Genomic DNA, 15,202 nt, shown 5'->3' with positions numbered 1-15,202 from the left:
GAATTAATTAAATCAGTTGTTTTAAATGATTTAAGTGAATTTATGTTAAACATAAGTGTAAAGATTAACTACAGGTGTACAAAGGTAATGTAAATGTAAACAGGGAAAATTAGCATTTGCAATTGAATATCTACTAAATATGTACAGTTGCAGCGGTTTAATGCTGTACGATTACACGTTTTACCCATAATTGAGCAATCAAAAATTATTGGTTTTAGGAATAAACTAATGTGGTGATTTAGGAAATGCCTAATAAATAAGTTTTTGATTTTGTTACAGCCACTAAATCACCTTGGTTTTAATGTGCTTTAACTCAGCTCCAGAACAATGTGATCGGAACATGTTTTACACATTTTAAGTAAGATTAAATTAAAACATGAAACTGACAAATTCACAGAATAAAATATCTGATAACCAAAAATCATAATTTCCAGATCGAAAGATTGGAAAGATTGCTATAATGAACATAGCTAGGCCAAGCTCTAGAATAAACCAGTAGAAATTGCAGGTTTATAAGTTCATTTCTTTATATCTCTTCATTCAGTCTCCCATTGTGAAGAATAAAGAAACGAAATCATTGTAAACTGTATGAAAACACAGAAACAAAATTGATTTTTGTATGCTTTTATTTTACCGATTAAAAGAAAATGCATTCGTTCAACATTAATTCAAATCAACATTCGGCTGGTTTACCCAATATCTGTCAGTTAAGTTTTTCAAAGGTTTTTCTTCTTTATCGTGGAACCTCGAGATCACTTTTTTTTCTCATTAAAATCTTCCCACCTGGCATGTTCACACCTGTGCCAGAGTACTTCCTGTTTGCAGATGTACATATAAAATCCAATGCTATGTGCTCACCGGAGACAAATAGTAGACAGAACACACCTGCCCAAATATTAAACATTTAAGATGGTAAAACCATTTTTGCAAAACAACAACGCTTATAAACTTTTTTTTCAATGTTCATAAATAGAACCCGGACATGTGTTGCATACAAGTATATAAGTTGGTATATATACGCATATGCAGGTTTATGTAATCTTTTTTAACTCCCCATTAAGTTTATAAGGTAGCAGTGTGGTCTTAGCACTGCTGGTGCCCCATGATGGCCACTTCTTTATTGCAAACTGTCCTGATTTTAAACAAATGCACAACATTCGTACCACTTATAACTGGGGCCTTCTGGCCAGTCTCATAGAGACCATGTCTGTAACCCACGGTCGCCCTTGAAACTGAGTTGGCTTCCGAAGAATCAAGATCTTAAAACAATAATAACAATAATAAGGCCAAGTATCATTGCAAGTTAGGTTATTTCCATTTGAGTGACATAAGGAGAAAAAGAAAAGCGCAAAAGAAAGAAAAACAAAGTTAAGAGCCATTGGATCGTATGCATTCCGTTTGCATAGTTTTTGACTTGGCCGTTAACGCAAGCCAACCAGAGAGAGAAAGAGAGGCCCGCGTCGAGCTCGAGATCTGACCTGCAGTGGAAACATGGTAACGGTTTGTTTTACCAAAGGCTGGCGTGAGGTTTAGAATCGGAAAAAGCTGTAAAACACTGACCGTCTCAGATGGCGTCATAGCAGCCCTCTTTCTCTTTACTACGAGATTGTGAAATGCATATAACGTTTCTGAAAGTAAAAACGCAAACGAAAGAAAAAAAAACACCGGGATCCAACTGAGTTGTAACAACGACTGGTCGAATCGATCATGAATAAAAACCTACGTGCGTGCGCTCTCAAATGGCTCAAGAATTTCATCGTAGGACCAGTCGAACGCTGATTCCAGGATCCCGCCCCAGCCCAAAACAAAACAGAAAAGAATAAAAATAAAAAGTCATCATTTCATGCAGACATTTGGCCATTTTAGTTTGTTTTTAACTCCCCAGTGGAATGTTCCTAACACGTCTCATAGCAGCTTATAGGTCTGATAGAACCAACCTTGATTTTCAATAGTTAAATTACATTCACTCTTCACAGTGAAACAGGTGCATTTTAAGAGATCTAACGTATGTTGACCAAAGCCACAGCACAGCTGTGGACCACCGCCCAAGTCCAACCTCCCCTCCCTCCGTTAGTACATTTATCTAATAGTAGTTGTCATAATACGATAGTAGTAGTACATCTCGGCCCATCAGCCATTGGCCCTGCCCTCTGCCAGCATGTGGGCACTTCGAAAAAAAAGAGTCGTATCACCGTTATCTTTGGCAGCTGGCGCAGATGATGCGCTGACAGAAGTTAAATCCAGTGACTTTGTCGAGAAGATTCTTCATTAATGGAAACTTTCATGGTGAGAGGCCTGAGCTATTGGACTCTTGTTTGTTTCCTCCACACGTCTAACAGTAACCCTGAGAATGGCTGTTTCCTGTTCACTGCTGAGGAAGTGGTACGCTTTTGTACTTAACACACACCTCCTTCTCTGATGTATGCACTTTTTGAACGCTTACACGACATTTGCACGCGCACACACACACACACACACACACTAAGACAGAAAGATTGCAAAACGAGACGCAAACAAGAAAACACTGGCGGTTTTAAATATGCTATGTCTTTGTAAAGGTTCGTAGACTTGGTCGACCAGGAACGTACGAATGACATGGGTTTGAAATGAAAGCTATTCTGGGTTTTAGGCACGGTATGAATGCTTTAGCAGTTTGTAACGTGTCATACGCCGTCATTCTCCGCCAACTAAAGTCCTTCGATGTACAACAAACAAGCTCACACTTCTTGAAATCGTTTTTTGGTGCTGTACTAAGAACTTTTCTAAATAAACTAAAAAAAAAAAAACACAGAATCCCATTACTAGCATACGTTTAAGAGCATTCCAACATAATCATTACAGAATGTTTGGCACCTATGTCAACGCACCTGAAAACAACATTTTTAATCCGTGGTTTGTTCAAAAAGGGAGCGGATTGAACAGATTTTAATCCACAAATGACTTTCCACACGACCCTTTTTGCGTTCTGTGCCACCAACCACGGAAAGCTGCCGTTTTCACCAATGTTGACATGGGTACCACAATAGGTTGTAAACTTGTCAACAATTAGTCAAGCTGGATCTCTTTACATCAACCCTACGAACAGGCCTTCATGTGCCAAGAGTTGTTCGACCTCATTGGTTAACTGCTTCAATTCTTTTTTGGACCACATAATACAAATCCTGACAAGATCTAGGTCACCGCTCACTTGATAAGCTTGCATATAAAGATCGTTTTCACGCTGCGAAGGTTTGCTTTGGCTGTTCGTTTTTTTTTTGTCATAAGCGCGGATCTTCCAGGAAGATTGGGGCGATGGCTTCCATTTCAAACCTGGTTTGGCTTCGGGTAGTCGATACCGCCAAATAACAGGAAGTTCTGAGGCCTGACAGAGTAACAGTTAGCGAGGCAACTTAACGGTTTTAAAATGTACTCCACTCTTCGACGATTCGCTTCGTTATTAGAGCACGAGAAAATAAAGATATGCTCAGGAAAGAGGGGGATTCTGCAGAGCAAAAACGCTGCCGCTTTCAAGAAGGCTTTAGTTTGACATTCACTTATTTCAGCTATGCAAGCAACCACGATCTCCCTCGACTGATTTTAAAATAAAGGAGCGAATAGACAATATATGTAAAAGCAAAAAACACACAGACCTTCAAATGCTAAACTAGGGAAATTAAACGGGTAGAAAAAATAAAAACCAGCAACTTCTAAAGCGCATTCTTTTGGAAGAGCTCGCTTTTCTCCAAAATACACTACAAAATCTTGCCCGTCGAGCACACCAACCATTTGAACGAAGCTTCAACAAAAGCTTTCTGGAAAAGTACCGCAAGTGCAGGAATCCTGAGATATGGAACAAGCAAACGTCTGTCTCCCGCCATCTAATGTTTTACAGATGAAATACCACGGCCTGGATTCAATCCGCTCGGAGCGTGTTCGCCCTCAATAACGATCCAATGAGGATTTCGCACTTCGGTTGGGGAATTACGGCGACGCTAACGCTGAACAGACCGAGTCCGAGGCCAAAAACACATCGATTATGAAGAAGAAAGGGGGAGTTCAAGGCAACTGTGACTCGAGAAGAACAATTATCAACTGATTGTTATCACTCTTACCAAAATATCAGAACCATCATCTTCATCTTCCTTGTCATATAATTCTTGCCTACCTGAGACAGACGGGAAGGACTTACAACAAAAACACACATAAGAAAAGAAAAAAAGAACAAAACACCTATGGCTGGGCCCAGATATTGTGCTGCAGGGCGGTCAGCATGTAGGTGTCATACACCAGACTGAAAACCTCTACGATTGGTTTCACCAGCAGAGGTGCGTCTACTTCCAGGTTGAGAAAAACCAGCGGGATCTGCGTCCCGAACACGTCGTTTCCACCAATCCTCGTTTCTGAATAACAATTACATAGTGATGGACAAAGAGGAAGGTTCGTAATTGTGGATCAGCCGTGTCCCTTGGCTGGAAGACTAATCTCCCTATAAAAAGGTCAACGTGAACATGGGATTTCGTCATTGCAGAAGCCAAGAAGGATCAACTGATAGTTTGAGGTAACTCCACACTTTCTAAGGGGAAACCAACAAACAGACAAAGCGAGAGAATGAACAGCTCACTGTACAACTTTTAAGCTAGCTGTATAAAAGTCCATCTCTACCATTCACTCAATTAGCTACTAAACCAATACCCAACTATACTTTCCTAGTAATAAGCAGGATATATAGATATAGATATAAATATAGAGCTAATACTGATTAAACACAGCACATATAAAGGATTAAATTCACACTACAAGAAAAAACAAAAACAAATCAAAAAGCAATGAAAGAAATAAAACAATATGTAAAAAGAGAAGGGCCCATTTAGTGAAAGATCACCAAGCACAGGGTTAGAGAGGGCGATTGGTGAGTCTACATGCCCGCGCTGAAACTCTGCATCTCGCGGTGGAAGTGCTGAGTGGGCTCGTTCAGGACCACGCTGTTGTCCATGGAGGGATGCCAGACGCGGCCCAGGCCCAGGGACACCTCCTTGACTAGATTGTGGACGGGATCTCCCTCGATGTACACCGACTGGTCCGGGTCAAAGTCAATGCTCTCTTCGGACACCTCCAGGACTTTGAGGTTGGACCCACGCAGGCGAGAGATGGCCACGAGGTTGTGGGACCACACGGTGTAGCCTGCGAAGCAAGACAAATTACTTGTGCACGGTTTTTGTATATGGTTTAATAATATAAATTTAAAAAAAATATATATATAAAATAAATCACAATTTAAATATCTTAATATTAAGCATATATTTTTAGTTAAACTTAATATATTTGAATTGAAATGAGTTCGATCAAGTCTCTGATTTTGAGTAAATGGAAAAGATCCGTTTATTTTGACATTCAGATGTCAAATTGTTTGACATTCTACAATTAAAAGACTAGCACAGAACAATTAGAAAGATATGTGTTACTGCACAGGCATTAACAGAGCTTTTGCTCATCATGCATCATAGTCTTTGAATATGCAGCCATCACAGCTAACCATAAGCTCTATTCTTCAGCACAATGGAAACCATCAAAACATCAACAGAAACTCTTTTAAATGTCAAACATAATAGAACATTAAACTTTAACAGGTCTTTCCCTTCACTCAAAAACACAAAAATAACACTTAATTTCAACATTTACTCTGCCGATCCAGCCATATGCAAAGCATGCTGGGAACTAAAAATCCTCCACACAATTTGAGTTAATGCAACAAAAATCATTCATGTAATTCCAACACAAATGGTTTAAGCAAATTTCAATTATATATATATTTAAGTAGATTGAACAATGAAATTAAGTTAGGACCAAATGTATAGCAATTGTGTTGCTTTAGCTCATTTTAATAGTTAAATCATTTGAACTAGCAGCAAGTGAAGATTCAAAAACAATGTGTATTCCCATGTCAAATATTTATTAACAACACTGCAAATCTAGTATTTAGATTAATGAATGAATACATTGCGCATGATTTCTAGAATCAAAAATGATTTTTAGCTGCATATATTGAACTGTCACCACATTCAAACAGAAAATCTGACATAGTTGATGGCTAACAGGCTTGCATAGATACATTTTAAATCCAGGAGCCATTTTGTTTTTCTGCTATTGTTGGCTACTAATGTCACCCATTTAAGAGAGGGGGGAAATCATCTAAAAACATTGATGTTATGAAGCTGACATATATTATAGAAAATAGGGGGGAGATCGAATTTAGAAAAATAAAAACATAAATGTTATTAAATAAAAATGCTACATAATAAAAAATAATTTTAGAAATATAGATAAACAGATTAGATATTAAATAAATCAACTGTCATGTCTAATTATACATAGTCATAATACGGACTACCAATGTAACAGATTAGAATACATTGTGCATAAATATATTTGATTAATTTATTGATATTCATTTGTAAATGTGTATATGTATGTTACATTCTATTTATTATTTTACATTATTATGATTATAATAATGGTTTATTTATTATTATTTAATTATTTAAGAGTTCATTTGGATGGAATGTCCGATTTTGCCACTGTATTGGGCTTTTTGTTAATGCTTTGGAAAGGTTTTAAACAATAATATAATTTTTTTTTTAATATATATATTTTCAAATGAATTATTTTCAAGTTTCAAATGTCCACTTACCATGGATGATCAAGACAGCGAGGTGCACACAGCGCCAGGAGAGGAGAACCAGTGGGTCCTCATTGCGGTTGACGCTGAGGTCTGGGAATCCGGCGTCGTCTCTCATCAAGATGAAGTGGCTGAGGGTTCTGTGGTACTGCTGCGAGATGAGCTCCACGACCCCATCCGTCACCAGAGTGCTGTAGCTGTCCAGGTGGATCCGCTCCAGGGGCACGCTGGGCTTCAGCACACGCAGAAGGTCCTGGCTGCACACATCCATCGCCATGACGTAGACGCGCAGGTTCGTGCTGCGACGGACCAGGGCTTTCCAGTCCTCCTCGGTGGCAGTGCCATCCAAAGGCTTGACATCCAAAGCAGCGCCGTTGAGCAAGAGAGAGAGGCGGTGGAGGGGCGCACGGTCACCGCAGGCCAGGAGGCGGCACATGTCCGAGGTGAAGTCGCAGAAGTCTAGCGACAGAGACCGCAGGTGAGCGAGCCTTTCCAGTTCCACGGTGGAAATCAGGCTGGGCAGCTGGTTGTCGATCAGACTGAGGTGCTCGAGGGAGCTGGTGCTGGCGTTGGAGAGAGAGGCCAGAGAGCAGGGGGTCACCACACAGAGCATGAACGCAGATGACAACCACTTCATCTGCCTGCTGTTGGACAGGATCTCTTCAAAGAGCTGTTGGATCCTAGAAAAGGTTATATATATATGGTTATAAATCATTTATTTTTAAAGGAAGATAAATGCAAAGGCAGCACAATTTGAAAAAAAACATTTACTACCATTCAGAAGTTTAAAAAAAAGATTCAGTAATGATGCATTAAATTGATCAGAAAAAACACATTTCAAACAAATGCTGTTCTTTCGAACTTTTTATTCAGCAAAGAATCCTGGAAAAAACAAATATTAAGGAGCACAATTTTTTCCAACATTGATAATAATAAATGTTTCTAGAGCACCATTAGAATGATTTCTGAAGAATCATGTGACACTGAAGACTGGAGTAATGATGCTAAAAATTCAGTTTTTGCCAACACCGGAATACATTCGTTTAAATATATGAAAATAGAAAATGGCTATTTTAAATCGTATTAATTTCACAGCATTACTGTTTTTACTGTATTTTTTATCAAATAAATCCAGCATTGGTGAACATTAGAGAATAAATCTTACAGACTTTCCCAAACTTTTCATTGGTAGTCCAATTAAAGGTAAAGTGTGCAATTTCTGTCACTAGTGTCAGAAAACTAAACACTCTCTGAATTAAACATTCAATGTAGAAAGGTTATGCATCATACACGTTTTGTTTTTTAACATTTCCATTCATACTGTTTTAAAAAGGTCATGAATTGAGAAATCAAATTTTCCTTGATATTTTGACATATAAGAGGTCATTGTAGCATAAATAAAATCATGATCAAGTTTCAGAACTCAAAACTTCCTCATTAGTCCAAAAATAGCTTTTATTGAAACCAAGCTGCTCAAACAATTCGTTTTGGATTTTGTCACATTATTATTAAGTAATAGTGCAACGAAAGCACCTCTGCAGAAGATCAACGCCTACTTCTACACCATTGCCTCCTTAGCCCCGGCATGTCATGTAGTAGCAAAAATAACAGAGCAGCAAACACAGGATTACTCCAGCAACAAAACCATAGAGATGCCTCTGAGGATTACAGACATTTTGAGGTGGCAAGTTGTGGAAAAAAAAAGTCTTTGAAGGCTTTCAGTGCAGGCTTTTCAGAGACACTGAAAATAAAAGATGATGCAGAGAAGACTACATTGGATCCGACAGTAATGTCGCAACATACAAGTGAGAGTAAAAGTGTTTTTATCATGCGTCACTATCGCTTTGCTTGTTACTGACAGATTGATATGTACTGAGTATTTATACTGTAGTGCTGCAGAAAAACTGGAAATAGTGGATTGTTGTGATTTGCTGTTCTTTCCTTTTCTTCGTCATTTATGGGGTTAATGCATTATTACCGGACATAAAAAAATGCTGCTTTTATTATAGTTTTGTTCGAAGCCATTCGCTGTAATCCTGAATAAAAGCTTCAGTGAGCGACATCAACACATTTCATTTGATTTAAAACACGACACTGCAAATGACAGTGTATACGTTTTTCACTTTATCGAAATAGATTAATGATAAATAGAACGACAACAGACAATTGTAAATTCATTCAAAACACAGATATCCTGCCAACTGTAACTCAGTACTTTAAGTCTTGCTTGTGGCAAATTAAGTTTATAATTAATAATACACATTAATGTTTCACATTGTTAGCACGTTTCAACTATGTACGTAACGAGATATTTTTCAACATCGGAAGTTTTCAAAACAATTCCATACGTGTAATGGTGGGGACAATGAAAATTATTTTAAAATGCAATACTGTTACCCAATCATAGCAGTGGGCGTTTACTTCCAAGTCCTGAATGCGGCACGCCCATCAAAACAGTGTGTTTGAAAAAGAGGGTCAAAAAAAGGAGAGAAAATTGCTTATTACTTCTAAATTAGGACGTTTTTTTTTTTTATGTACCTCAGACAACATTTTTTTTTATGAAATGCAGTTCATGACCCCTTTAAATAGCAGGCAGTGTACAGTAAACACACTGTGCTGCTGTACGATACTATTCAATTCTGAACACAGCCCAAGACTGACTGAGTACCTACAACTAACAAGATGGTCAGATTATTTGCAAAGCCAGCATGTAATCAGAGTGAAAGGAAGCTTTAGAACATACTCTTTCATTTTCTTGCCCCCTTGGTCGACCTGGCTGAGAAAAGAGCTGTCCAGAATCCCGTCGTCCTGAAGAATGCATGTGTCCCCGTAGAGACTCAGCTTCTGGAGGTTTCTGGAGGGTAAAAAAAAAGAAAGGAAAAAAAAGGAATTTTCAGTTTTATGTCTTGCCAATGTAAAAATGATACATTATATGTGACTTGAATTATATTCATATATGATAACAGTGTATATAAGTAAAATTAACCATATTAAATTACTACCAAAAATAAATAAATAAAAAGCATGATACAAATAATCAGGCAAGTAATTTGGAATATACATTTTCAAAACAATAATCAAACTCTCGCTACACCAAACAACCTATAATCAGCTCTTTTTTCTATTCTTTACACATTTCAAACTAAAGCCTATTGTTTACATGGCAAGTTCTGGGCTATGAGTCCTTCTAGTGCTTTTCTATTGTACATAAACAGAATTGAAGGTAACGATCAGCATCAGGAAACATCTATGAAGAGCAGGAAAAACAAAGCCAGTGTTGTTTAAACGTTGTTTTGTAAGATTCTGTTAGAATGTTAACAATGCAGTAAGGCTTGTGGGAGTTCAGCCAGCAGTTTTACTCCTTAGAAGCAACTACAATTTATTGTATGCGTTACAAGTGCTTACTTTTCCCCAGTAATCCAATAGTGCTTCGAATGTTTTTCAAATTTGATTTCACTAGAAATTTGCATTAGATACAAGTTCACTTTGTTACTAATAGCAATTTTTTTTAAATTAAGAATGTGTGGATTATATTAGAATGTATCCCAGTTGTTCTATTAATTCTATTACAGTTTTACTTATTAGCCTACTATTCATTAGGTACTAATACTGTAGCTTACCTACATAGCAACTGAACAGACACTAGTCCATCCATCCATTCTCCATCCATCTATCCCTAGTAACATTTTAATGTAATTAGTTTTTAATTGTATTGCTCTAATTAGGCCTAGATGTTTAATTACATTAGAATTAGGCTATATAATTATAGTAAAACTATAAATTAGTCATTAAAACTAATTACATGTGACAAATTAGCAATTATAACCAGATAAAAATACACTAGTAACAAGATAGATATTATTATTAATGTCTAAAAAATAGGTACTAGTATCAACTAAAGTACTAATGCTGCAATATTAGAAGTTAAACAGAAATAAGTACCAACAACAATGTAAATAGACTAGTTGAAAGAGAAAATATCTTAGATTGATATCTGAAACACAGATCATCATAGAACTCGATGGAAACATTTTTTTTTTAATGCTATTGTTACCAGTAACATTGGAATAGCATCCAGTGAATACGTATTAGTGATAAGGAGAAAGATACGAGTCGCAATTGGATTGCCTACTAGTAAACGCAGTATTTATTTAGTAATACAGATTCCTAGTTACAAAAATAGATAGGCTAGCCTAGTAGTTAGTTGTGCTTGCTTGTCATATTAAGAAGTGATCGCAGTTTATGCACGAAGCAGGCAGCCATGCGATGCTTCAGACATGAGCGTTACGTAATGCGCAGGGTTTGTTTATGGCTGCTGATCAAATGTAAGCAAAGCAGACAGAAAGGATTTGAATTGTCAATGCATGCAAATCGAGCCCAAATCCATATAGCTACCTGTTATTACGCAGACTGCCGAGCACACACAACACCTGATCCAAATATGTCACCATCGCATCTTTCGCGAACTGCGGGTCGCTCTCGACGGCTTCCATTCCGCGCTGCAGCGGGCTTAAGTATCCGTCCACCGGGGCAAACTCCAGCTGCAGCTCCCGCACGAACGAGCCGAACTTGCGCATGAGGAACTCTAATCGCGGGGTTTGTTCTGACCCAGAGCCGCCGCCGTTGGTTCCTCCACCGACGCGCAGTTTGAGCTCCGTCCACAGCGCAGGGTAGAAGAGACACTCCCTCCAGCGAGAGCACACGGCCGAGGCCCGGAGCTTGTCTCGGTCTGACAGGAAGGAAAATATGTGGACAATGAGCTCGCTGGGTAACGCCAAGGCTCCGACGTTACTGCACAGAGCCATGGCAGAAGGCTGGAGAGATGCAATGAGGATTAAAAAACCGTTACACAAACTCCGTGCCTTGCCTCTCCTCTCCGTTACTGCGCTGAGTGAAAACAAACAACTGCGCGATGAGCTTTGCTTTCAATACTACTGGATCAGTCCACTTTCATTTTCCTATAGGGCGGCTGGGAAATTGTCAGAAGATAATGTGTGCGTACCAGTGGCATAGGTTTGATTTTGATATTGGTGGGGACGGGGACATCATTATATAGTTTTGATCGAAATTATTGCTAGGGATATATATCAATGTCACTGGATATTGGTAGGGACACGTCCCTAGCGTCCCTACTAAATTCTACGCCCCTACTGCGTACTGAGCGAAAATGAGGTGGAAATATATTATATTGAAGCGCACATGCTATTAGACAAAATTTGTGTATCCTAATGTTAATTTAAATGTGTATTTTGTGTGTCGCACTTTTAGTCAATTAGGTGGATGCAGTGGTTTCTTCCGAAAATGCCTTATTTTTGCCATACAACGAGTAGCCGAAAGAGGGCGCAAGAAGTAATTTTTTTTGTTAGTTTTTTTATGATTGCAAAAAATACAGAGATGATGTGTTTAACAAAATGCATTAACAATATGTCATCACAATACACACAAAAAAGAGAGGCTGAAACAGAATAACAAAAATAACAAAAGAAAAATAAGAGAAGATAGAGAAAATTTCTATACATCAATGTATGTATAGTAATCTATACATCAACAGATTACACATTAAAGTTCTTACAAATTGAAGACGTTCTACTTGCTCATTTGCTCAGACTCTTTTATCATTGGAATTAAATGTGCACATGGTAATATGAGGAAAGAACTTGTGGAAACCTGGAAAGGATCAAATAAACAAATTATATGTTCTAATAAATAGAGACTTAAACTAAATACATGTTCTAATAATTGGGGTTAGATATTTTAGGACTTCAAAAATAACTTTAGTAGTGTAAAATACAACTAAATATTTTGATCTCCCTAAATATGATGATCCTCTGCAAGAGACCCCCAATAAAAATACCTTTATTCCATGAACAAAGACTCATTTACACTATGTGAGAGGGGGAAATGTGATATAAAGACAACATGTTTGCACATATTGTCATTGTGTTAAAGCAAAAATAAAAGATAAAAAATAATCTGATTCTAAAATAATCCATATTTACTCTGCAAACAGCATGACTCCAGCTGTAACCGGCTTAAAACTTATTTAAAAAACGTACAAAGAAATATACATGAAAAAGTTCTGAGTAAGGTGGTGCTGGCTCTCTATTATTAGTCATTTCAAAAATGCTATACTGACAAGTTTTACTGGGAGTGCAGACAAAAGAAAGCCATTCTTTTTCCATTGCACTTAATCTGGGCGAGGAGAGAGAAATCAATCTTGATAATTGTTTAGTGTGAAATTATAATCTTAGTCAAAGATTAATCACGCTAAACAAAACAAGTCTCATATTTGTATAATTAATCTGGCTTTTAAGGAGTTATATCAATTAGGTTATCATTTATGTGTTATTATTAGCACATTAAACAATGAAGAAAAAAAGAGTTGAAAGAAAATATTTTAATTAAAGGGTGAAAGAAGAAAAGAAGCAGTGACATTTGAAGATGCCTAAAATTGAACATGAAATTAAAGTATTACTATAGTGTGTTTATGCATGTGAAGTTATGATGTAGTCTAAATTCTTCAGTATACATTTTATAGGTTTATATATAGGCTAGTCTCAACTACATAAAGAATCTCTTTTTCATAATTGTTGTATACTAAAACTACAAAATGAGAGTAGGCTACTTTAAATGCTTGATACTACACTGAAACAAAACCTAATCTCATTTGAAGAAGAAAAAAAATCAAAGATTTCTACTTCAACGCACATTCAACAGACTGGAGTTAGGGAATACAACATATTTTAACATAAATTTGTATATTCGTTCATTTGTATTTTTGACGTCTTTTGTAAATTTGTCGGCGCGTCAACGTATTTTATTAAAACATTTGAACATTCTGATAATCTAAATAAATAGAATGTGTTTACATGTGACGTCATTTCCTGGTTGACGCCGCTTGAAGGAAGAGCTTGAAGAAAGCAACAGAAAGAAAAGGCTGAAGAAGACATGGCTGAACTGTCACTGTACCTCACAAACGTTAACGTGTCTCTGGGACAAACTATGGACACAGAGAAGGTAAAGTCCTTTTTAAATATAATAAGCAGTTGCCTTGGAATTACATACTTTCTTTTGCTATAGACTACAGTCGACATGTCATTCTATTTCCTTGTTCGTTACATCTTTGTCTAGCGAGGAAACCTGATATGTGACATCATGTAATCTCTAAATATATAATGTTATTTATATTACAATAATAATGTAATACAATAATATGTAAATTTGATCTATCTATCTATCTATCACAGTGTGTAATGTTCTTTATCTGCTGGTTTAGAGTTCAACTGTGGTGAAAGACTTTGAAAATGTAGAACTTGGCGATTTGGGCAAAAAGCAGCCAAAGATTCCTCGCAGAACAATCTATTTTGCAAGTGGTGAAACCATGGAGGAGTACAGCACTGATGAAGAGGAGGAAGAAGAACTGGAGAAAAAGAACACTTTAAGGACTGTGGATCCGGTGAGTAGCATCAAATCATCAAATATGAATGTAGTTTCAGTTATCATCTTAAACTTAAAGTCACTTTGCAATCTCCGATTATAGGCAAAGTTGACCTGGGGTCCATACGTCTGGTTCCAAATGTGGAGAGTGGCTACCTCAACCGTCTCAGGTAACGATTGTCTTTCCAGTGACATTTGGTTCTACGAAAACGGTTCAAATGTAACATTTTAACCCAAAATATTTCAGTTTGTGACTATCTTGGAGAGAGAATGGCCTCATTGCTGGGAATCACAACACCAAAATATCAGTATGCAATTGATGAGTACTACAGGATGAAGAAGGAGGTATGTGCACCAGTATTACTATTCTTCAGCCTTCACTTATCAGCTGATAATATGTACAGATACTCTTGTACTCTTGAGGGATTTGAACAGCTTTGGCCTTGTGAGACCCTAATAACGTGTAATCCGCAGGAGGAGGAAGAAGAGGAGGAGAACCATCTCTCTGAGGAGGCAGAACGTCGCTTTGACGAACAGCACAACCAGGAAGGCCAGCAGCCAAAGATTGAGCAACCCGAAGCAACTGCTTCTTTTGTGAATGTGACCTTTGAACTGGAGCAGGAATCACATGCTACACCCGATGGAAATAAAGTGCCTGCACCCATTCCCTCCTAAAATATTGTTCAGTGGATTGAGAATATTAGATGGTTTTACCATATTTACCGTAGGCAAAAGGTGTGCTCGTTTCCTTTTTTGGGGAGTAAAGTTTATCATACATGAAGTTGAACATGAAGGTAACATGTTGTTTATGCATAGCTGACAATGCTTCTGCTTTGAACGCAGAACTATTTTAACAATCATTTTATAAAGCCATACATAAAACCTCTTTTAGTCACTACAACAATTCATTGTACATTTTAATCATTATAAACACCTAATAAGCCTGCTAAACACATTTAAAAACTGCATGGATCGAAAATTTCTGAAGATGCTGAGACATTAGCTGTAATATTAGAAATGTCTGTTTCTGATGAGTTGTTGAAGGTAGTGTAAATGGTCGGATGGGTAGACCCTCTCTTTCAAACAGTTATTTTTCTAACTGAATATTCT

The 15,202-nt window shown here is 37.4% G+C and overlaps 2 protein-coding genes across 2 annotated transcripts; one reads left to right on the top strand and one right to left on the bottom strand.

The window, feature by feature from the left end:
- Positions 1 to 608: 608 nt before the first annotated feature.
- On the bottom strand, positions 609 to 12,226 carry fbxo33 (F-box protein 33). The gene is made up of 4 exons (XM_079631962.1): positions 11,051 to 12,226; positions 9,399 to 9,509; positions 6,668 to 7,335; positions 609 to 5,160 (listed from the first exon to the last, which is right to left on the bottom strand). Exons 1-4 carry the CDS (start codon positions 11,458 to 11,460, stop codon positions 4,895 to 4,897), a joined length of 1,455 nt encoding a protein of 484 aa, XP_079488088.1. The 5' UTR covers positions 11,461 to 12,226; the 3' UTR covers positions 609 to 4,894.
- A 1,272-nt stretch (positions 12,227 to 13,498) lies between these two features.
- On the top strand, positions 13,499 to 14,853 carry fam177a1 (family with sequence similarity 177 member A1). Its single transcript, XM_079631964.1, has 5 exons — positions 13,499 to 13,672; positions 13,932 to 14,111; positions 14,196 to 14,262; positions 14,340 to 14,437; positions 14,567 to 14,853. Exons 1-5 carry the CDS (start codon positions 13,604 to 13,606, stop codon positions 14,765 to 14,767), a joined length of 615 nt encoding a protein of 204 aa, XP_079488090.1. The 5' UTR covers positions 13,499 to 13,603; the 3' UTR covers positions 14,768 to 14,853.
- The last annotated feature ends 349 nt before the right edge of the window (positions 14,854 to 15,202 follow it).

This window comes from Phoxinus phoxinus (genome assembly GCF_949152265.1).
Source record: "Phoxinus phoxinus genome assembly, chromosome: 13".
Classification (NCBI taxonomy): Eukaryota; Metazoa; Chordata; class Actinopteri; order Cypriniformes; family Leuciscidae; genus Phoxinus; species Phoxinus phoxinus.
Note: the sequence above shows the minus strand (reverse complement) of the source record. Positions and strands in the feature narration are given on the sequence as shown.